Source organism: Plecotus auritus (genome assembly GCF_963455305.1).
Source record: "Plecotus auritus genome assembly, chromosome: 9".
Taxonomy (NCBI): Eukaryota; Metazoa; Chordata; class Mammalia; order Chiroptera; family Vespertilionidae; genus Plecotus; species Plecotus auritus.
Window position 1 is genome coordinate 152,798,113 of NC_137783.1, and position 23,078 is coordinate 152,821,190.

General features: G+C 51.3%; 5 protein-coding genes across 6 annotated transcripts; 3 read left to right on the plus strand and 2 right to left on the minus strand.

The window, feature by feature from the left end:
• The first annotated feature begins 1,413 nt into the window (after positions 1-1,413).
• LOC308257954 (vesicle-associated membrane protein 8-like) lies at positions 1,414-1,796 on the plus strand. Its single transcript, XM_080688163.1, has one exon. It carries the CDS (start codon positions 1,471-1,473, stop codon positions 1,774-1,776), a length of 306 nt encoding a protein of 101 aa, XP_080544289.1. The 5' UTR covers positions 1,414-1,470; the 3' UTR covers positions 1,777-1,796.
• A 2,413-nt stretch (positions 1,797-4,209) lies between these two features.
• On the plus strand, positions 4,210-7,093 carry UBXN1 (UBX domain protein 1). The gene is made up of 10 exons (XM_080688164.1): positions 4,210-4,304; positions 4,408-4,495; positions 4,633-4,686; positions 4,768-4,874; positions 4,954-5,023; positions 5,254-5,445; positions 5,531-5,582; positions 5,718-5,831; positions 6,593-6,785; positions 6,953-7,093. Exons 2-10 carry the CDS (start codon positions 4,437-4,439, stop codon positions 7,000-7,002), a joined length of 891 nt encoding a protein of 296 aa, XP_080544290.1. The 5' UTR covers positions 4,210-4,304; positions 4,408-4,436; the 3' UTR covers positions 7,003-7,093.
• A 260-nt stretch (positions 7,094-7,353) lies between these two features.
• Positions 7,354-9,855, minus strand: UQCC3 (ubiquinol-cytochrome c reductase complex assembly factor 3). The gene is made up of 2 exons (XM_080688165.1): positions 9,066-9,855; positions 7,354-8,975 (listed from the first exon to the last, which is right to left on the minus strand). The coding sequence occupies exons 1-2, from the start codon at positions 9,183-9,185 to the stop codon at positions 8,820-8,822; spliced, it is 276 nt and encodes a 91-aa protein (XP_080544291.1). The 5' UTR covers positions 9,186-9,855; the 3' UTR covers positions 7,354-8,819.
• Positions 9,856-14,217: 4,362 nt separating this feature from the next.
• On the minus strand, positions 14,218-16,149 carry CSKMT (citrate synthase lysine methyltransferase). Of its 2 annotated transcripts, XM_080640005.1 has the most exons (4): positions 16,127-16,147; positions 15,724-15,819; positions 15,526-15,633; positions 14,218-15,378 (listed from the first exon to the last, which is right to left on the minus strand). In XM_080640005.1, exons 3-4 carry the CDS (start codon positions 15,590-15,592, stop codon positions 14,726-14,728), a joined length of 720 nt encoding a protein of 239 aa, XP_080496131.1. In that variant the 5' UTR covers positions 15,593-15,633; positions 15,724-15,819; positions 16,127-16,147; the 3' UTR covers positions 14,218-14,725. The 2 variants fall into 2 exon arrangements, with proteins under 2 accessions (XP_080496131.1, XP_080496132.1); XM_080640006.1 differs by having other exon boundaries at positions 15,526-15,819; positions 16,127-16,149.
• Positions 16,150-16,246: 97 nt separating this feature from the next.
• Positions 16,247-19,499, plus strand: LOC308233178 (uncharacterized protein C11orf98). Its single transcript, XM_080640007.1, has 4 exons — positions 16,247-16,332; positions 16,476-16,600; positions 18,638-18,735; positions 18,818-19,499. Exons 1-4 carry the CDS (start codon positions 16,294-16,296, stop codon positions 18,925-18,927), a joined length of 372 nt encoding a protein of 123 aa, XP_080496133.1. The 5' UTR covers positions 16,247-16,293; the 3' UTR covers positions 18,928-19,499.
• Positions 19,500-23,078: the final 3,579 nt, after the last annotated feature.

The window sequence follows — 23,078 nt, forward strand, 5'->3', positions numbered from 1 at the left end:
AAGGAAAACATTTCATTTTCATAATCCTTTTCAACTCCCTATCCACACACCTGTTCTTTAGAGTAGTATACATAATTTTGAATTTATTTCTAAGTGAATTGGATGTAGAAAAGTCGTTTGTTGCTAAAGAGTATAATCCTCACTTATATTGGTCTTACAACTTTTTTTTTCTGCCAGAAGTCAGAAGTAAGATTTGAAGGTCTTATAACATTTTTAAAAATCATAAAAGTAACACATACAAACTTCACGTAATACTGGAGAGTATAAAGTCAAAGTTCCCCTCCTCCTCAAGACACTATTGCTTGTAGCAGAGCAGGTCTTTATGTAATACAATTATTTTCTCTTTTTTCGTTTTTTTAAAGCTACTTATTTTTTAATTGATTTTAGAGAGAGAGAGGAGGGAGGGAGAGAGAGAAACATTGATGAGAGAGAAACATTGGTCAGCTGTCTCCTGCACACCTCTTATTGGGGATTGAGCCCACAACCCAGGCGTGTGCCCTGACCGGGATTCTAACTGGTGACCTCTTGGTGCATGGAACACTCCAGCCACACCAGACAGGGCTTTTTAAAAATTGATTTGAGAGAGAGAAGACGGGAGAGAGAAAGAAAAACATTGACTCGAGGTTCCACTTACTTATGCATTCTTGGTTGATTCTTATACGTGCCCTGACCAGGCATAGTGGGACGAAGCTCTCACCAACTGAGCTACCCGGCCAGGCCAGTGCATTTTCTCTTTTTCACTTTGTTTCTTGTGGACAATGTTCCTGGTAACTCATAGCCTCCTTAGTTATGTTAAAGGAGTCATAGTTTTCCATCGGAGGGTTCTCCTTAACCAACAGCAGCCATCGCTCTTGGTTGGAACATTTAAGTTGTCTCCAGTTTTTGCTACGGACATCCTTGTTTGTGCATCCTCACATTGTGTGTGTATTTCTGTAGGGTACTTACCTGGAAGTAGGTCAAAGAGGCAAGCCAGCCGAAACCGGTTTGGCTCAGTGGATAGAGCGTCGGCCTGCGGACTCAGGGGTCCCGGGTTCGATTCCGGTCAAGGGCATGTACATTGGTTGCGGGCACATCCCTGGTGGGAGGTGTGCAGGAGGCAGCTGATCGATGTTTCTGGCTCTCTATCCCTCTCCCTTCCTCTCTGTAAAATATCAATAAAATATTTTTTTTTTTTAAAAAGAGGTAAGCCATACAACTTAATCACTCTTTTATTATTGGACCTTTAGAATAAATTTAGGAGATAGTTATTACCTACAATACACTTATCACTCTTTTTTAAATACATATTTTTATTGCTTTCAGAGAGGAAGGGAGAGGGAGAGATAGAAACATCAATGATGATAAGCTTGGGCTGTCAGGTGGGGAGGGGGGGTGCGGGCTGAAAGTTGGAGCAGGAAGTGAACTCAGGGCCGCCCTCGGAGGAGACAGACTAAGCGAGTTCGGCTGCTGACTGGCCTGAGCTGCTGAGACATGGAGGAGGCCAGTGGAGGTGAAGGAAATGATCGAGTGCAGAACCTGCAGAGTGAGGTGGAGGGAGTCAAGACTATTATGACCCAGAATGTGGAGCGGATCCTGGCCCGAGGAGAAGGCTTGGACCATCTTCGCAACAAGACAGAGGATCTGGAAGCCACATCTGGGCACTTCAAGAAAACATCGCAGAAGGTGGCTCGGAAGTTCTGGTGGAAGAACGTGAAGATGATTGTCCTCATCTGTGTGATTGTTTTTATCATCATCCTCTTCATTGTGCTCTTTGCCTCTGGTGTCATTCCCTCTTAGGATGACACCACCCTGCCCTCCTCTTCAAGACATCCCTCCATGGTGGGCATCAAGAAGGGCCCTCTCGCCGAAGCCGGTTTGGCTCAGTGGATAGAGCGTCGGCCTGTGGACTCAAGGGTCCCGGGTTCGATTCCGGTCAAGGTCATGTGCCTTGGTTGCGGGCACATCCCCAGTGGGGGGTGTGCAGGAGGCGGCTGATCGATGTTTCTCTCTCATCGATGTTTCTGACTTTCTATCCCTCTCCCTTCCTCTCTGTAAAATATCAATAAAATATATTTAAAAAAAAAAAAGAAGGGCCCTCTCTCCCATCCTTCTCCACAGGAAATGCTGCTCAGCCCTCTGCTCCTTAAAAAAAAAAGAAACATCAATGATGAGAATCACTGGTTGGCTGCCTCCTGCAGGCTTCCAGCAACCTGGGCATGGGCCAGGGCCACTTATCACTATTCAGTGCCTTTTTTGCTTATTGCATCCTCAGTACTTATCTATCTATATAAAAGGCTAATATGCAAAGTGTCCCCTCAGAAGTTCCACTGAGAGACTGGTTGTTCGATCACTCGCTATGACATGCGCTGACCACCAGGGGGTGGTGTGGAATGAAGGAAGGCCCAGGCTGGCAGCCAGAAGGCCCCCCCTCCCCCCCCCCATCAGCCCTGATCATCGGCCAGGCCTAGGGACCCTACCAATACACAAATTTTGTGCACCGGGCCTCTAGTTTACAAATAATGAGGGCCAACTATTTAATTATCAAAGACATGTTTACACAATACAGTATACAGATGATGTGTTGTGGAATTGTGCAGCTGAAACCTGTATACTTTTGTTAACTAGTGTCACCCCAATAAATTCAATAAAAAGGGAAGATTGCATGCATTCTCAATCTTTGTGATCATTCCAAGAGATGGTATCACCTTTTTACGGATGAGAAAGTTTAGGTTCTAAGTGGTTTGAAGCTACATGGAGTGAGCTGAGTTAGGGTTTGGGCTCAAGTTAGGAATCCTGACTCCAAAGCTGATGCGCTTCACTCCACCATGGAGAGAGAACATAACATAGCGGTTCAGTGAACGCACACTGCGTTCGCTAAATGCACTAGGGTTTGAATCCTAGCTCTGCTACGTAGTACCAGCTTTGTGACCTCAGATACATTATCTCATCTTTCTGTCTGTTTCCTGTGACTAATAATGGTACTTGTATCATACGGATTGTTGTGATGATTAACTATGCATTAATCATCTGAAGTCTCTAGTGCATATATTATCAATATCAACTTATTGTTACTCTGCCTCTTAATAGCCTAGGTAGTGGGGCTAAGTAATCCACAAGGACTACACAGCAGGGATATAAATGCTTAATGGGGTAATTATTGGAGCTGGGATAGACAAAGCAGGCTTCCCTTAGAAAGCAAACCCAGGGAGCATTAGAAATTTTGCTTCATGTCATCAGTTTGGCTCAAACTCACAAAAATTCAAGTAAATAAAAGGTAAAAGCAAACCCAGAGTCCAGTCCAAAGAACTGACTGGGCGGCGTTGACCAAGCCCACAGGAGGCAGGGCGTCTGGCAGTGCAAAGACCCAGAGGACGGAGAGGGTTTGTTTTGCGATAAGCACAAGTTACCCTCAACCAGTGGGAACCTGCACCTGCGAACTGCTCACATTTACACAATTCAGTCTCGCCATGCACCTAAGACAGGGCTAAGTCCTCCTCACCTTACAGATGGGACGCGAACAAAAAAGGGCTGGCGGGAGGAAGCCAGCCTACGTTTCCTCCTAAGTCGGCGATTTCCCACCTTTTTCATCTCATGGCACACATACACTAATTACCAAAATTCCGCAGCACACCAAAAATTACGTTTTTTTGCAGATCTGACCCTCCCCCCAAAAAGATATCACTTTGATTCATTCACACTGGACGCTGTTGTGGTGTTGGCTGATGTCATTTTTTAATTTGACAACCTAAGGGAAAAGAGTCAGCGCCCCTGACTAGTCAGGTAGTGTCGTTTTAAAAATTCCTGGGGCATCCCGGTGTGCCTGAAGATCGCTGTCCTAAGGGATTGGCATGTCATGGAGTTTTCAGGCAGGGAGGTGATGACAGGGTAAGATGCTGTGTTTTGCAAAGATCCCTTTGGCAGGCGGGCGGAGGCCGGCTCCATTCCCCGGAGAGACGAGCGGGTCAGACAGTATGCACGTGGCCAGGGCTCCGCATAAAGAGTGCCAATCACTTCCCAACCGGCTGCCCAAGGGACCATTTCGTGAGCCCGTTCAGGTCCGCCCACGGGTGTCTGGGCCGCACCCCCTTCCCCACCGCGGTCAGGCGCGGGGATTTGTTTAGGTGCCGCTTCGCTCCCCGCGACTCTCGCGAGATGTCCCCACCCCCACCTCCTCCGCGCGGTCCTGGCGGAAGGGTCAGGCTTGTGCTTTCTGACTCTCGGCGGCCCCCGTCCACGTCCGCCGCCACGTGACCCAAACAGATCCGGGCACTTCCACTTCCCCTCCGCTTTCTTCTCGGCAGTGTCCGCGGCGGATCCAGAGTCGGGTGAGGGAGCGAACGCCTGGCTGGGGCCGTCCGTGGGGGGCGGGCTTCTCCACGGGCCGGGAGCGCCCCTCACTAACCCCCGCCCCCTCTCTCGTCCCCCCAGGTCCCCGCGGAGGCGGCGTTGGCGGCGTCATGGCGGAGCTGACGGCTCTGGAGAGTCTCATCGAGATGGGCTTCCCCAGGGGACGCGCGTAAGGGAGCCCCTCTAGCCTCGGCCCGCGGGGGTCGCGGGCGTGTCCGGCCTTCCCCCCGCCTGGCCTCAGGCTCCGCGCCCCAGCCTGACCGTCACCATGGCTCGCGGGCGCTATCACGGTGTTTCTGCCCCCAGGGAGAAGGCTCTGGCCCTCACAGGGAACCAGGGCATCGAGGCCGCGATGGACTGGTGAGCGCCCACCCCGGGGCAGGGACGGGGCTCTGGGAGGGCAGCCTCAGTGTCGACCTCCCTGCCGACTCTCTCTGCCAGGCTGATGGAGCACGAAGACGACCCCGATGTGGACGAGCCGCTGGCGACCCCCCTCGGACATGTCCTGGGACGGGAACCCACCTCCTCGGAGCAGGGTGGCCCCGAAGGTCCTGACCGAGGGGCGCGGTGTGACTCTGGAGGGGCCCGAGGAGGATGGCCGGGGTAATACCGATTGCTTGTTTGTAGGACCTGGGTCCCCCGCGGAAGAAGGCAAACTCATTTTGAGTGAAGAGGAAAGACAGGAGCAGACTAAGAGGTATAGTGTCAGGAACGATCCTGCATGTGAGGGTCACCTTGCACCTCTCCCCCCCCAGGGTACAGTCTGATCAGAGTGTCTCGAACTTGCCACATGCCCTGTCCTTTCTCGGCATCTCCCTTTTGTTTTGGGACACGCTCACGGATTTGTGGTTTGGGAGTCCCTTGTTATAAACTCACCTTTCCACTCCACGGTCATTTCCCTCAAGCTCTTTCCTTTTTGCAATACAGGATGTTGGAGCTGGTGGCCCAGAAACAGCGGGAGCGTGAGGAAAGAGAAGAGCGGGAGGCGTTGGAACGGGAACGGCAGCGCCGGAGACAAGGGCAAGAGTTGTCAGCGGCCAGGCAGCGGCTCCAGGAAGATGAGATGCGCCGGGCCGCGGAGGAGCGCAGGAGGGAAAAGGCCGAAGAGCTGGCAGCCAGGTGGGCATGTTGGGTAAGAGCTGAGAAAGGGATCAATATTTGCTGTGTCGATGCCTGACCTACTTCCTTCCTGTCTGCATTCCAGGCAAAGAGTCCGGGAAAAGATTGAAAGAGACAAAGCAGAGAGAGCCAAGAAGGTGGGTGATCGGGAGACACAGGGATTAAGTGGATGAGGCTGAGAAACCCCATTTCCTGCTTCAGCGGGAAAGGCGGGGCTCACAGTGTTCCTCCTGCCTGGGGAGTGCCTGATGGTGCTTTGCTTCCTCCTCCAGTATGGCGGCAGTGTCAGCTCTCAGCCGTCTGCACCCGCCCAGCCGGGCTCGGTCCCCTCCTCTCCCAGCCAGGAGCCTCCCAGCAAGCGGGAATATGACCAGTGCCGCATCCAGGTACTGATTCGGATTCTTCTTGCTCCTGGGACCCGGGTTGGCCTTTAGCGCCCCTTGCCCAGAGCTTCGTTTGTTTGTTAATCCTCACCTGAGGGTTTCCCATTGATTTTGAGAGAGAGTGAAGGAGGATAGACAGAGAGAGAGACATCAGTGTGAGAGACATCCATTGGTTGCCTCTTGCAGGAGTCCCAGCCAGGGCCAGGGATCGAGCCTGCAACCGAGGTACGTGCTCTTGACCAGAATCGAACCCGAGCCCTGTCAGTCCGAGGGTCGAAGCTCTATCCCTTGGGCCAAACAAGCTAGGGCCCAGAGCTTTTTTCAGTTTCGTTTCCTTTGCCAAACTTCTCCCTTCTTTGTAAGTGACTTTTGAAATCCTACCTTCTCTGCTCTTAGGAATAATATCGAATTTCACTTGCCCAGTCTCATTTAAATCCATACCTCCCTCTTACTCAGCAGTTACCTCCCTGCTCGTTCCCGCTTCCATTGGCTTTATTTCACAGCTGTTTGTGGAGCTGACATTTACTCATTTATGAGGTATTTTTCCAGGTAGTGTTGTGGAATCTTAAGTTGTGAGGGAGCAAGGAGTCTGTCTCTCTCTCGTTTAGCAGAGCAGACCCAAGTGATTGTTCAGGAGGTGCTTTTAGTGGTAATGATTCCGCTTCCATCTGAGAGGGAGGAGGACCCCGCTTTGCTCTTCTTTTCCTTCCTGGGTCCCCTCCTCAGTTGACACTCGCTGTGCTGTGGCTTCCACCTGCCCCCAGGTCCGGCTGCCAGACGGGACCTCGCTGACCCAGACGTTCCGGGCGCGGGAACAGCTGGCAGCTGTGAGGCTCTACGTGGAGCTCCACCGTGGGGAGGAGCCTGGCGGGGACCAGGACCCTGTGCAGCTGCTTAGTGGCTTCCCCCGGCGTGCCTTCTCAGAGGCCGACATGGAGCGGCCTCTGCAGGAGCTGGGTATGACGGGTGGGACCTGAAGCAGGACTTGGGTGTGACAGGGGACATGCCCGAGAAGGAAGGGATGCCGAGAGAAGGGACTCTGAGGGGAAGGTGTGAGGCCAGGAATTTGGGAGACAAAAAGTGGGTGCGTGTGGTTTAAATCTGTTTCCTTCCTTCGTCTTCAGGACTTGTGCCTTCTGCTGTCCTCATTGTGGCCAAGAAATGTCCCAGCTGAGAGGCCTTTATCCCACCTCCTGTCTGACCTCTTCATCTTTGATAAAGCACTGACATCTCTTTCCTAATAAATAGCCCCTCTGAGTTCTCTATGTGCCCGACTCCTTCCTGAATCACTGGGAGGGAGTCAACTGAGACAGAGGAAGACTGAAGGGAGTGCTTTTAGAGCAGAGGCCATTCACCCTACATTTCCAACAGAGACTCGTTTCTGATCTCTGGGTCTGATTAGTTGCTGGGCAAGTTGAGGGGGGACTTGCTTGGGGGTGGAGAGGACCGTGGGTAGCACCTTTGCTCCTATGGGTAAGGTGGTGCGTAAGCCTGGATTCCTTATTAGCCACGCGCCTTGGTTTTTAAGCCTAGTTCACTTCTTTAGTGAAACAGGGATGACAGTACATGTGGATTGGAGTTGTTGTGGGGATTACATAATGTCAGTAAAAGGTGCTTTAGCACAGTATCTGGCACCAAATAAGTCCCCAGTAATTACTAGCTACTAAAAGGGTAATTTTTTATGTGGCCATTCCGAAACATTGAGGAACATTAGTGACCTTGGAGGTATTTTACAAGTATTAACTGAGATACGAAGGTACTATTATTCCCTAGGAGTAGGTACAATTACCCATTTTAGAGACTCGGACACTAAAGCACATAACGTGCCCAAGCTGACACAGGCACCTGGTTACAGACCCTGGACACACGTATGGAGCCCACCTCTGGGTGCCAAGCCCCTTTATCGGAACCTGCCTCACAGCCACGAGCACCTGACCCTAGTGTTCCCTCAAACAGCCGCCGACTTTCCCCTCAACCCCAGGCTGGGAAAGGGCCACAATTAAACTAAAGGTCATACATGACCTGTGTTCAGTTTGACGTCATCCAGCAGCTGGAAACGGCACCAATGCTCATATCTGGGTTTACACCTCAACGTGTTTCGTGTCCTGGCCAAGTCTGTGTGATAAAAGCAGCCTTTTCTCCTGGAAGGACCAAAGGGGTGCCAAGCGATAGACTTGGCTGGGGCTGCACCTCACGTCCAGTAGATCCCGTGGCTGGACTCAGACTGAAAACTACAGTGAAACCCCGAGGGGAAACCCCACTGTTCACTGAGGCTGCTCTGCCAGGCACTACACTTCTCTAAATTATTCTTATGACGCCCTTAAGGTCAGTGTCACCTTTCACAGAGCAGTATTGAGGCTCGGAGGAACCGCGTAACGTGCTGGAGGTGAATCAGTCTGACTCAAAACACGCTTTCACTGCAAGCAAACGGGCTCCCAAGGCTAACGGCCACGGAGACGTCGGGCACATGCGAAGTGCTAGGAGCGCATCTCCAACCTCACGACAGGAACCCAGTGTCCCCTGGGCAGCTGCTGCTACAAGGTTTCCCAGGGCAGTTCTGATTTCAAGAATGTCGCTCGGTTATCCCCAAAAGTACCCTCAAACGCACATGACCCGACTTGGGTTTTGAAAACGTGATCGCTGTGCCTATTGGGCTTCGGCCTCCCATGGGAAGCGGGGCACTGGGGTCTGCGGCCATCCCAGCCCACAGAACCGACCCCCACAACAGGAGACATTTACAGGTCACACCTCACGGCTCACTTTCTGGACGGAGGAACGTTATTTACTGGTTCCTTCAGTTCTCCACATCCGATGGCGCCGGCCCCGCGAGAAGGACACGGACGCGCAGTCAGTGCAGGGTTTGGGGGGAAGTGCTCACCCGGCGGCAGCTCCCCCAGGCCGGGCTCCCCGCCAGGTCCCTGGAAGAGAAAGGCCGCCTCCCACTCCTGTGCCGGAGCGGAGCTCCCCGCGCCCACGGGTGCAGGTCCCGGCTCACGCTGACTTCCCGCCGCCGCCGCCGCCACTCTGCCAGTTCTTCCTCCAGGTCACATTCTCCTGCGTGGCAGCTGCCTCCTGCAGAGCGGCCATCACTAACTGCTTGGTCCTGGCCGCCTCTTCCCGGCTCCGTAAGTCCTGCCCTGGCATCTCCTGCGGGAGAGAGGTTCGCAGTTCCGGCCCCAAGTGCAGGGCTTACGCCGCCTGCCCACCCCCCCACCTCGCTTTTCCCATTGCTCCCACCTTCAGTATCGCCTGAACCCGCTCCTCTCCCGGGGTCACGAAGACAAAGAGTGCGGAGCCCACGCCAGCCCACGCACCCAGTACCGCGACTGAGATGAGCGCTTTGCGCAAGAACCCCATCGCCGACCGCACGACCAGCGAGGCGCCACCGCGGTCCCCCGCAGCCTAGAAAGGCCGGCACCGCGTCTCGCCGGCTCCTGCGCGGGCTAGAGCGCCCCCAGCGGACACCATAGAAAAGGGCCGGCTAGAGCGGCCCTGACGCCCGAGGCTGACGTCTAGATTTGGCCGGGAAGGTGGAGCGCGCCGAGGAGGCTGAGCGTGTCCGGAAGGCGTTGACCCTGCAGGCGGAGCGCGGGACCTGTGGTGGCGAAGTTCGGAGAGAGATTGCTAAAGGTTGCTTCGTGTCTGCGCCCTGACGGGATGGAACCCGCGACCTGGGCGGATCGGAGGACGCCCTAACCGGCCGAGCAACCATGGAGACGCAACCGGCCACAGTGCGTCTCCATGGCCGCTGCGGCTTCTACAACGGCCCAGTCCCTAAGCTCCTGATCAGCAGAGGCTAGAGCCGGAAAGAGGGGGAAGGAGGCAGGCCCGTGCTCCGTGGTTGCCCGCAGCGACTTGTGCTGTTTCAGTGCACACAGCGGACAGACATCCAGATACGTGGACACACAGTCTGTCCACCCCCTTCAGTCCCTTCAGCTTCTGAACAAAAACGCAGAGCCAAGTGCACTGCATTGGGGAGAGTATGTTTACATAGTTCTTCCTGATCTTGCTTGTTAATAAACGTGTTACAAGTAAACTTGTTACATCGTCCTGATACACCAAGCTTGTGGGTTCAGTCAGGACACATACAAGAATCAGACACCGAGCCGAAACCGGTTTGGCTCAGTGGATAGAGCGTCGGCCTGCGGACTGAGGGGTCCCAGGTTCGATTCCGGTCAAGGGCATGTACATTGGTTGCGGGCACATCCCCAGTGGGGGGTGTGCAGGAGGCAGCTGATCCATGTTTCTCTCGCATCGATGTTTCTGGCTCTCTATCCCTCTCCCTTCCTCTCTGTAAAAAATCAATAAAATATATATTTAAAAAAAAAAAAAAAAAAAAGAATCAGACACCGAACGCATAAATAAGTGGAACAACAAATTGATCTCTCGCTGAAAATGAATAAACAAAAGCTAAGGAAAAATGTGTTTAAAGTAAACTTGTTACATTTTTCATCACGCTATATACTTTTTTTATTTTTAAAATATATTTTATTGATTTTTTACAGAGAGGAAGGGAGAGGGATAGAGAGTTAGAAACATCGATGAGAGAGAAACATCGATCAGCTGCCTCCTGCACACTCCCTACTGGGGATGTGCCCGCAACCCAGGTACATGCCCTTGACCGGAATCGAACCTGGGACCCTTCGGTTGGCAGACTGATGCTCCATCCACTGAGCCAAACGGTCAGGGCCACGCTATATACTCTTGGGATATATTTATTAAATCCTGAAAACGCTACATTTCGTGTAGCATACCCAAATTCCAGTTTGGAGTAGAAAACACCTCTTCGTTGTGTCTGGACAAAATCATTTACCATTAAGTTCTTGGTGCCCTAGTGTCTGCATGGGAAAATGGGGCTAGTAACAGTCTGTGCCATAGTTTTCGGATAATTAAATCAGTTTATACGTAAAGGGTCTACAACAGTTCCTGGGAAATAGTAAACACCACATGAACATTCACTGAAAAGATACAAGGAAGTATGTCCACTTGGGAAACCCAGTAGGCAAAGGAATCAGGAAGTTCCAAGTCTATCAAGGCTCTTCTTGCACAGGGCTTGACTCCAGATTCCCTGGTTGCTGTTCCTGCTGCCTTTCCCAGTGTCACCAGGGAAAGGGAGTGAGTAGAAATAAAGCTCTCATCCCAGTCCTGGGATTTCTTCCTCCCCTGGAAGGCCCACCCTGCTGTCCTCGGAGTGATTAAGGAGCCAGACCCCAAAGAAGATCAAGGAGCAGTCTGGGGGGTGTACTGGGCGGGGGTTCAGAACTCTACTGAGTTCCGCCACCCTGCACTCTAAAAATCAGCAGCCATGGACTTGTGCCGGGGAGCAGCGAGGCTGGGCCTTGGCCTAGAGATAGCCCAGGCTCCTCCCAGCATCCAGAAAATCCGAGGCTGACCAACCCTCTCTGGAAAGACAGAGAAGAAATTGAGAGTTGAAGGCCATCAGGATGTTCAGGTTAGTACTTCTCCACCCCGTGTCCTGCTGCTGGCTCATCCTCCAGGTGAGCCCAAGACCCCTGCTGTCCCCATGCAGGTTGTCTCTCAAAAGACCCGGCTGCCCTCTCTTGTGGTAGGAGCTTCTGAGGTAAGTGAAGAGAGGGGGGAGCTCCGGGGGCCACATGAGGAGGTGCTGTTGCTCACTGATGATGAGGAAGGGGCCCGGGTCTTCTTCCAGGAGCAAATGAAGAGCCAGGTGAGGGGGGTGGCAGGTGCAATGGAGCCCTGTGACCTGGCTGTTCTGGACAGGACTCAGTTCTGTCCCTTGCATTAAGCAGTGCCAGGCACACTGATGTTCAGTAAACAGTGAAGAAAAATGTTGACGTGGGAGGGAAAGGTCAAGGTGGTTGCTGTAGCTGATGAACTTTATTTTTTTAATGGCTGTAACTTTTTTTAAAAAATATATTTTTATTTTTTTTATTTTTATTTATTTTTTTTAAATATATTTTATTGATATTTTACAGAGAGGAAGGGAGGGGGATAGAGAGTTAGAAACATCGATGAAAGAGAAACATCGATCAGCTGCCTCCTGCACACCCCCCACTAGGGATGTGCCCACAACCAAGGTACATGCCCTTGACCGGAATCGAACCCGGACCCTTCAGTCCGCAGGCCGACGCTCTATCCACTGAGCCAAACCGGTTTCGGCATATTTTGATTTTTTACAGAGAGAAAGGGAGAGGGATAGAGAGTTAGAAACATCAATGAGAGAGAAACATCGATCAGCTGCCTCCTGCACACTCCCCACTGGATATGTGCCTGCAACCAAGGTACATGCCCTTGACTGGAATCGAACCTGGGACCCTGGAGTCCGCAGGCCGACGCTCTACCACTGAGCCAACTGAGCCAAACCGGTTACGGCGCTGATGCACTTTAGAGAGCAGTTCTGATGTCAGCTGGGTCATGCCTTTTAATGTGTTTTCTTAAAAACATATTTTTATTGATTTCAGAGGGGAAGGGAGAGGGAGAGAGATAGAAACATCAGTGAGGGAGAATCAGTGGCTGCCTCCTGCACAAACCACACAGGGAATCAAGCCCGCAACCTGGGCACGTGCCCTGACCAGGAATTGAACCGTGACCTCCTGGTTCATAGGTTGACTCTCAATTACTGAGCCACATTGGGCTTAAAATGTATTTTTAAAAATATATTTTTATTGATTTCAGAGAGGAAGAGAGAGAAACATCAATGGTGAGAATCACTGGATGCTTCCTGCTTGCCCCACACTGGGGATCAAGTCTGCAACCCAGGCACGTGCCCTTGACCGGAATCAAACCTGGGACCCTTTAGTCTGCAGGCCAACGCTCTATCCACTGAGCCAAATCAGCTAGGGCTTAATATGTATTTTTTAAAAATATATTATATTGATTTTTTACAGAGAGGGAGAGGGAGTTAGAAACATCAATCAGCTGCCTCTTGCACACCTCCAACTGGTGATGTGCCCGCAACCAAGGTACATACCCTTGACCGGAATCGAACCTGGGACCTTCCAGTCCTCAGGCTGCCGCTCTAGCCACTGAGCCACACCAGTTAGGGCTTAATATGTATTTTTAATATCTTAAAATATTTAATTTGCTGTGGGGGGAGAAAAGATAATAAAATTCCCCCAAGTCTGACTGCCCAGTGAGAGCGAACATTTGGCAAGTCTTCTCCTGCAGATCTCTCCCATCTGTATACAGTCACAGATTTTTTGGGGGAGCTTTTATTATATGCTAGGCTCTGTGCTGCTTCTACTTCATGATTTCTCAGAAGCCAAGGAGGGAGATCCTTTCCCCTCAGGAGGAAACTAAGGCTGTGACATCAGGCTCTTCCTTTTTCATAAGCAAAAATCACCAATTCTGCCGAAACCGGTTTGGCTCAGTGGATAGAGCGTCGGCCTGCGGACTGAAGGGTCCCGGGTTCGATTCCGGTCAAGGGCATGTACCTTGGTTGCGGGCACATCCCCAGTGGGAGGTGTGCAGGAGGCAGCTGATCGATGTTTCTCTCTCATCGATGTTTCTAGCTCTCTATCCCTCCCCTTCCTCTCTGTAAAATATCAATAAAAATATATTAAAAAAAAAAAAAAGGCTCAATAAGTTATTATTAAAAAAAAAAAAAAAAAAAATCACCAATTCTTGTGTTTTTTAGTAAAAAGCAAAACATTTATTTGACCTGAAGTGAAAACAGATCACAAGTTCATTTTATTTTTATTTTTTTTATATTTTTATTGATTTCAGAGAGGAAGGGAGAGGGAGCGATAGAAACATCAATGATGAGGGAGAGTCATTGATTGGCTGCCTCCTGCACACCCCACACCGGGGATGGAGCCCACAACCCAGGCATGTGCCCTTGGCCGGAATCGAACCTGGGACCCTTCAGTCCACAGGCTGAAGCTCTACCCACTGAGCCAAACCAGCCAGGGCCACAAGTTCATTTTAGTTTTTGCCAAGTTCAATCCATCAGGAACATTTCTCACTGATAACGGGCTCTTTAACTCCCCTCCCCCAACCCAGACTGGACACACAGCCCACTGGACCCCAGATCTCTGTAAGAACCTGTAATCCAGAGCTCAGCTGGGGGCAGGAACAGGCAGAGCAAGATGCCTGCTGGGTCCCCCAGGACGCAGTGTGTGGGGAAGCTTCCAATCCGTCCTCTCTGGGACCCAACAGGCTTCTGTAGAGTCTGTAGAAGCCACTTAACGGAATGCTGCCATGTCCTGCCGCCCAGGAGCTGAGGGCGTTGTTCTCTCTCAGCATTTCACCGAGGTTTGTCTGTGAGCCCTTCCGCCCGTCCTTTCACAATCTCTCCCTCCCACAGGTGAGAAAAATGAGCTTATAGGTTAGGCCACTGGTCACACATCAGTCCATGCTGGGACTTGGATAAAGAATTCTTATCTGCTGCTTTTATTTTTATTTTTTTAAAATATATATTTTATTGATTTTTTTTACAGAGAGGAAGGGAGAGGGATAGAGAGTTAGAAACATCAATGAGAGAGGAACATTGATCACCTGCCTCCTGCACACCCCCCACTGGGGACGTGCCCGCAACCAAGGTACATGCCCTTGACCGGAATCGAACCCGGGACCCTTCAGTCCGCAGGCCGACGCTCTATCCACTGAGCCAAACCGGTTAGGGCTATCTGCTGCTTTTAGAAGTTCCTGTTAGTTGGGGGTGGGGAATAACCCATTATATCTTCTCTAAGGGCCTGGTTCTGCTAAATGTTTCAGCCATCCATGTATGCAATACCCATAAATCCAGGTATTATTCCTACCTTGCTGGTGAGTAAACGGGCAGTCAATACTGGGTGCACCTGGTTAGTAAACATGGCAGCCAGGACTAAAATCCTTATTCTCCAGCCATCTTGCCAAGGCAAAGCTCTCTCCATCTCTCCTCACCCAACAAAAACTCTAGGGTCAAGACTATGTCTTTAATGAGAGCCTTGAACCAAGTAAGCAAAGTAGGTGATGCCCTTGAAAGGGCCCATCTCCTGCACAGTCACCCTCCACCCTGGGGATCCTTGCTCCAGGCAGGGAAGCCGCACATCAGGGTCCTCATCTGAGAACTGAATCAGGGTCCCCTGGGGGCTTAGGACCCTCAGGCATTCGGACAGCAGCTGGTAAGCCCCAGGCAGACCACCTCGGGCAACAGCATCCCAGGTGCCCTTGTCCAGCACTAGCTGGAAGGAGCCGGAAGCCACTGGCTCCAGGTTCTGAGCATCAGCCTGCATGAAGCGGAGGCGGGAGGCAGGGTGGCCAGGGAACAGGGGTGTCTGGCCTTGGCCACCTTCCAGGATTTTGTTCATGTGGGCCACGGCCACAGGAGAGAAGTCCACCCCCAGAACGTCCACTGGGTGTGGGCACCAGGCATAGAGGCCTACACTCAGGCTTGAGGTCCCGCAGCCCACGTCTAGCACCCGCAGTGGACACGCAGCCTGGGCTCCCTGCAGCAGCGGCAGGAGGAGGCCCTGGGCTTCCTCATACCCAAAGAACCAGTCGAAGGTGGGGACTCGGCCCGGCCGGGGCTGGGCGTGGAGCTTATCCCAGAGGCAGCGGTCCGCCAGGCAGCTGCCGGCCAGGGAGCCTGTGGACACGAGTGGAAGGCGTGTGTCACCCGAGTTCCGTCAAACCACTGCAAAAATGCCGCCATGTAACCCGACCTTTAACAGCCACACTAGACTCCCGGGTCAGGAAGAAACCACCTTGCCCTCCCACTGCCCATCTTTCCTACCCGCCAAGGCGCGGCGTGTCCCCGCAGCCAGGGTGGCCACTTGGAGGGTTCGTCGCAGCGCGGCCATCCAGAAATGCCGGCAATGTCGCCCGAACTCCCCGCAGAGGCCTGAGATTCAAGAGATTGGCACCATCCGCTTTGTGGAATAACGTGAACAGCCTAACTCCGCAGCCTCGGAAAAAGCACGCGGACACACACCTCAAACGGTACGAGCGGCCTTGGCCTTTATTGGTTGCAACGGGAAGTGGAAAAGGAGGGGATATGACAGCTCCGGATCCTGTGGCGGCTTCAGACCTGAAACAAGAGGAGGAGGAGGCATGAGCACCCCGCGGGGGGGGGGGGGGGCGGGGGGCCGCGGAATTTCGGTTCTGCCTTGCTTCTCGGAGACCCGTGTCCCGGCGCTTGAGGATAGAACCGGCGGACTGGAAACCGTCGGCACCGAAGACATGACGCCGAGGGGGCCGGAGCCCTCTCCCTCTGCCTCCGTACATTACAGGGACCGGGACCGCACGCCCGAACCCCGCCAAGAAGAGGAGGGTCCGCAAGCCCAGCCCAGAACCCCCGCACGCCCCATAGGCACCCAAAACGAGAGAGCACTCACTCCGCAGCCGTCCTCGGAAAGACTTAAAGAACCCCCTGATCTCCCTTATATAGCACTAGGCTCCGCCCCCGAGCTGCGATTGGCTCTCGGAGGACTGAGGGGCGTGGCCCATACGGACCCCGCGTCCGGCGGAAACGTGGACCAGAAGCCGACAGAGCCGCTCAGCCATGGGTGCTCCGGGCGGCAAGATCAACCGGCCGCGAACGGTGACTATGTGGGCGCGCCGACCGCAGCGTCCCGGGCCCTCTAATCCCCCCGGGATGGGACCGATGGGCCAGCGTCGCCGGGTGCGGGGAAACCGGGGCGCGGGGCGCGGCCTCCGCCTGAGTGGCGTCTTCCTCCCCTGCAGGAGCTGAAGAAGAAACTGTTCAAGCGACGGCGGGTGTTGAACCGGGAGCGGCGACTGAAGCACCGGGTGGTCGGGGCCGTGATAGACGAAGGGCTGATCACGCGGCACCACCTCAAGAAGCGGGCGTGAGTGCCTGGCCCCCTCCCCGGGGCCCTCCCACCGAGTGCCCTTCCCCGTGGCCGAGCTCCGGAGCCGCTGGCACCGCTGGCTTCCGCTGCGCACTCGCGTTCATGCGAGGGACGCGTCCCCTGTGTTTGGGCCTTCATTATAAGTAAAATCTAAAGCGCACGCGGGAGTGTGCCTACAGCTACATGCGTTTTCACGGAGGCACTGTGCATGGAAGTTTCAGGACTCCCTCGTCTGGGAGGAAAGTTCCCATGCCCTTCTTTCATTGAATTCTTTATTACCGATCTTTGCAGTTTATAATAAGAAACTTATTTATTTGGTCTTTGTCCCTGGTTCCTGGCACAGAGCTCCTAAAACCTTCCGAGTGATAGGAGCGTTTCTTATTTCATTAGGAGCCCCTTTTGAGCACGCCTTAGTTTATGATCATGAGTGACAGGGTGGGTCTGGTCCCCAGAAAAACCCAGTGATTAGAGGACTGGAAAATTCAACCTCACACCCCTCCCCCCACCTTGGGAAGTAGGGTAGGGGCGGGTGGGGGTGCTGGTGATTAAACTCTATAAAAAGTCTTGAGCAACAGAGATTTGATGAGCTTCCTGGTTGGTGAATTGGTGGAGATGCTAGAAGGTAGCTCACCTGGAAAGGAGACGTCTGGCTTCCCCCCACCACCCATACCTTACCTTATGCATCTCTTCTCTCTGGCTGTTCTGAATTGTATCCTTTTATGTATCAGTAGATGTTCCTCTGAGTTCTGTGAGCTCTTCTTACAAATTATGGAGTCTGGAAAAGGGATTATGAGAACCCTGCTTTATAGCAGATAGGTCAGAAGTGCAGGTAGATAATGTCATTGAAATAAATTTATAGGACATTCACCCTGGCCAGTGTGGCTCAGTTGGAGCATCATCCCATACACTGAAAGTTGGTGGGTTCGATTCCCCATCAGGGGGTCAGGGCACATGCCCAGGTTGCTGGCTTGATCCCCAGTGGGGGGCGTGCAGGGTGGGGGCAGCCAATCAATGATTCTCTCTCATTGATGTTTCTCTCCCTATCCCATCGTCTCTCTCAAATCAATTAAAATATGTATTTTTTCCAAAACCGGTTTGGCTCAGTGGATAGAGCGTTGGCCTGTGGACTGGGGGGTCGCGGGTTCGATTCCGGTCAAGGGCATGTACCTTGGTTGCCGGCACATCCCCAGTGGGAGGTGTGCAGGAGGCAGCCGATCGATGTTTCTCTCTTGTCGATGTTTCTAGCTCTCTATCCCTCTTCCTTCCTCTCTGTAAAATATCAATAAAATATATTTTTAAAAAATAAAATATATTTTTTTAATTGTAGGGACTTAAACCCCCCTCCCCCAATCTGATGTTAGAAGTATCTAGAATAGAGAAAAATAGTTTCCCCTCACAAGTTTCTACAATAGCCCTAACCGGTTTTGCTCAGTGGATAGAGCGTCCGCCTGCGGACTGAAGGGTCCCAGGTTCGATTCTGGTCAGGGGCATGTACCTGGGTTGTGGGCACATCCCCAGTGGGGGGCGTGCAGGAGGCAGCTGATCGATGTCTCTCGCTCATCGATGTTTCTGGCTCTCTATCCCTCTCTCTTCCTCTCTGTAAAAAATCAATTAAAAAAAAAAAGTTTCTACAATATATTAAAATTTAACATTTAATGTTAAGTACTTGATGTGTTGAAATTAAACTTACTACCTCAGAGCCCAGATTTTTAAATAGTTCTTTGATGTGGATCCAAAGACCTTTTTATAAAAAATATATTTTTATTGATTTCAGAGAGGGAGAGAGAGAGAAACATCAATGATGAGAGAGAATCATTGATTGGCTGCCTCCTGCACACCCCCTACTGGGGATCAAGCTGGAAATCTAGGCATGTGCCCTGACTGGGAATCGAACCCTGACCTCCTAGTTCATAGGTCGATGTCCAACCACTGAGCCCTGCCAGCCGAGCCGAAGACCTTTTTAATAGCCAGCACCACTTGTATGGTTTGTGTAGTTCAGGTTAACCCAGATCTTTGTTCCTGCCAATCTGTCAGGTCCAGTGCACGTGCCAACATTACTCTGTCTGGGAAGAAGCGCCGAAAACTCCTCCAGCAGATCCGGCTTGCCCAGAAAGAGAAAGCAGCCATGGAAGGTGAGGCCGGGGCACAGGTGGGGTGAGGGGGCAGCCTGATTCCCCTTGGGTTCTTCAATGCTGCTGCTTTCTCTTTGTTCAGTGGAAGCCCCTGCAAAGCCAGCCAGGACTAGTGAACCACAGCCTAAACCCAAAAAGAAGACGAAGCCCCCCCAGGATGTAGTTATGGAGGACCTTGAAGATGGGAGCTAAATCTTACCCCTGTCATCACAAGATTCTCACCTGGAGCCAGGCGGACTCAGGGCTTGTTCCAGAAGACTTTGGATGAAACATTTGGATGGAAACATTGCACCTTTTCACTCTCCCCAGACTCCTCTTCCATAATGGCCTAGTGACCTGCCTGGAGGGATGTGTTGAGAGGCAGAGTGGAAAAGAAGGATCGGAGAGACGGCTCCTTAGCAGTCAACTCCATTTGCAATAAAGCCTATAGTTCTGGCTGAGATGTGTGTGACTGAGTGCAGGGCTGGGGATGGGCCGTGAGAAGGGGTCTGTGAGTGGGGAGAAGGCAGCTGTGACACAGGACCCACAGGATGTGCTTGAGCAAAGGCATCAAGGAGCCAGCCTCCGTGACAGCCCGTCTCTTGCGTGAGTGACGCTCCAACTTGCCACTTCTGACCACATAGAGATGTAGAGCTGGCTGAGGAGGTCAGGGCCCTGATACCAGCCCCGCCACTGCTGCTCGGTCACCAGGTGGGCAGAGCGCTTCGTCATGTTTGTTGCTGCTTCCTTAGCTGGATTGTGTTTTTAATAAAGTGAAGACCAAACATTATTCTCCCTATTTATTTATTTATGAGAGGAAAGGAGAGAGACAGTGATCAGTTGTCTCCCGTACGCACCCGGACACCGAATCAAAGCCAACACCTTGCACCACAAGATTCTCTGTGATTCCCTTGTGGTGCACGGGACAGACACTCCAACTAACGGAGTTACACTGGCCAGGCATCACTTTTCCCTTTTAACATTCAAAAGTGTTGTTGGAGCCCTAACCGGTTTGGCTCAGTGGATGGAGCGTCAGCCTGCGGACTGAAGGGTCCCAGGTTCGATTCTGGTCAAGGGCATGTACCTTGGTTGCGGGCACATCCCCAGTAGGGGGTGTGCAGGAGGCAGCTGATCGATGTTTCTCTCTCATCGATGTTTCTAACTCTCTATCCCTCTCCCTTCCTCTCTGTAAAAAATCAATAAAATATATTAAAAAAAAAAAAAAGTGTTGTTGGAAGCCAGGGCTGGAGTGTTTAATTACCATGAAAAGCTGCAGAGGTGTGTTCACCCAGGGAGAAGTATATTTAATCAGTGCAGGCTTCCTGGAAGAGGGAGGATTTGTGGCCAGTGTTCCACCCCCTCCCCTACTTTATATTTTTAACAATATCAAATTTTCACTCAAGTTAAAAGATTAGTACAATGAACCCTTATATATGGACTATCTGGATTTACAAATTCTTTAACATTTTGCTCAACTTGTTTAATCTCTACACATTTACAAATATGTATGTGTATGGGTCTCTTTGTTCTTTGCTGACTCATTTGAAAGTCAGTTGTAGCCCTAACTGGTTTGGTTCAGTGGATAGAGCATCGGCCTGCAGACTGAAGGGTCCCAGGTTCGATTCCGGTCAAGGGCATGTACCTTGGTTGAGGGCACATCCCCAGTAGGGGGTGTGCAGGAGGCAGCTGATCGATGTTTCTAACTCTCTATCCCTCTCCCTTCCTCTCTGTAAAAAAATCAATAAAATACATTTTTTAAAAAGTCAATTGCAAATGACATCCTACCCCTAATTTTGCTATATATAAAAATATATCTTTATTGATCTTTAGAGAAAGAAAAGGAGAGGGAGAAACATCGATGTGAAAGAGGAACTTATATTGGCTGCCTTTTGCACACCCCGCACTGGGGATAGAGCCCACAACCTGGGCATGTGCCCTGACTAGAAATTGAACCAGAAACCTTTTGGTATACCAGACGACACCCAGCCAACTAAGCCACTCCGTCCTATATAGTAGAAATATTCTTATGACACCTAAGATTTTTTAATATTAGTGAAATAGCTAATATTTAATTTTTCATATTCAAATTTCCCCAGTTGTCCCAATGTCCTTAAATGTTCTCAAATGATCTTTGCAAAATGTCTGAGATATGAGAGATCATGCCCATTTTACAGATCAAAAAATGAGCTCCTGCCCTAGCCAGTTTGCTCAGTGGATAGAGCATCGGCCTGCAGACTGAAAGGTCCCGAGTTCGATTCTGGTCAAGGGCACATGCCCGGGTTGTGAGCTCGATCCCCAGTAAGGGGGCATGCAGGAGGCAGCCAATCAATGATTCTCTCTCATCATTGATATTTCTATCTCTCTCTCCTCCCTTCCTCTCTGATATCAATAAAAATATATTTTTAAAAAAAAATGAGCTCCGCCGAAACCGGTTTGGCTCAGTGGATAGAGCATCGGCCTGCAGACTGAGGGGTCCCGGGTTCTATTCCGGTCAAGGGCATGTACCTCGGTTGCGGGCACATCCCCAGAAGGGGGTGTGCAGGAGGCAGCTGATCGATGTTTCTCTCTCATCAATGTTTCTAGCTCTCTATCCCTCTCCCTTCCTCTCTGTAAAATATCAATAAAATATATTTAAAAAAAAAAATGAGCTCCAAATAGCTGGGTCACTTGCTCACGGTTACATTGCTAATAAATAGCGGCGACCCACAGGTTGAGAACCGCTGCTGTAGAGCCTAAAACCATCGGAAACACAGATATTTACATTACAATTCATTAACAGTAGCAAAATTACAGTTATGAAGTAGCAACGAAAATAATTTCATGGTTGGGGGTCACCACAACAGGAGGAACTGTATTAAAGGGTCGCGGCATTAGGAAGATTGAGAACCACTGCATTAGGGGAAGGACCACATACAGTCTCATTGCTGGAAGGACTTACCTGGTTTGAAAGCCTCCTTTTACAGGTCAAAAGTTGAGGCCCTGAGGAGGCAAGTGTTTGCCGGAAGCTAATTCCAGCATGTCAGCAGGGCTGAATCATCTGGAGATGGCTGAGGGCATTTTCCCAAACCAGAAAAGGATGATTGCTTGCTGACAGACAGCTCAGGGCATCTTTTTTTTTTTTTTAATATATTTTATTGATATTTCACAGAGAGGAAGGGAGAGGGATAGAGAGCTAGAAACATCGATGAGAGAGAAACATCGACCAGCTGCCTCCTACACACCTCCCACCGGTGATGTGCCTGCAACCAAGTTACATGCCCTTGACTGGAATCGAACCTGGGACCTTTCAGTCCGCAGGCTGACGCTCTATCCACTGAGCCAAACCGGTTTTGGCTCGGCTCAGGGCATCTTAATCTACATGTTATTGCCTCCTACTGGCCAAACACCTGAACAGCCGTAGGCAAATTCTTCCAATCTGACAATGGATTGTACAAACCCTACCCTTTGATGTGTATATCTCCACCTTGCCTTAGGACAAATTGTGTTAATAAAAAGCAAGGGGTCCTGGGACAAGGAGAACTTAGTTCCTTTAACTAAGTCTTCCCTGACTCCCCATAATGCCTTTCAAAATTATGTTTCATCTCTGGACTCTTGATTAATTTACGCACAGCGCCTTCTCCAGGTTCCTGAACCCTTCTAGATGCCGGATCAAGACCACCAGCAAGTGTTGGGTCTGTTTGAGGCAGAATTAGGAGCAGAAATTGTCTCATTTACTGTCCTAGAAATGTTCTTGCAAGTAGGTAGTATATACACTTTGGGAGTGATTGAACTTCTAAAATTTAAGAACAAATGAAGAAGGTTAGTCATTTAGCTTTTAAAACATGATCTCTTCAAAAGTATCTTTAGGACATACCATCTGGCGTTATTCTAACCTACACAGGCCTCAGAACCAACTTTCCCTTTCATTCATTTAACCAACTGGGAGCTGCGTCGGGGTCTGGGGCGGAGCAGTGCGGGAGGAGAAGACAAGTGGCAGCAGCAGATAGCAGCCCTCCTTCCATCCCGCCCCGCGGCATTCCTCTGCCACTGGGGACCATCACCATCCTCTGCATTGACCTGGGCACGGACATGGTTCCTGCCATCTCCCTGGCTTACGAGCAAGCTGAGAGCGACATTATGAAGAGACAGCCCAGAAATCCCCAAATGGACAAGCTGGGGGCTTCTTCACTTACTTTGTGATTCTGGCTGAGAATGGCTTCCTCCCGATTAACATGCTGGGCATCCGAGTGGACTGGGACGACCGCTGGGTCAGCGACAGGGAGGACAGCTACGGGCAGCAGTGGGCCTACGAACAGAGGGAGATTGTGGAGTTCGCCTGCCACACGGCCGTCTTTGCCAGCATCATGGGGGTGCAGTGGCCCAGC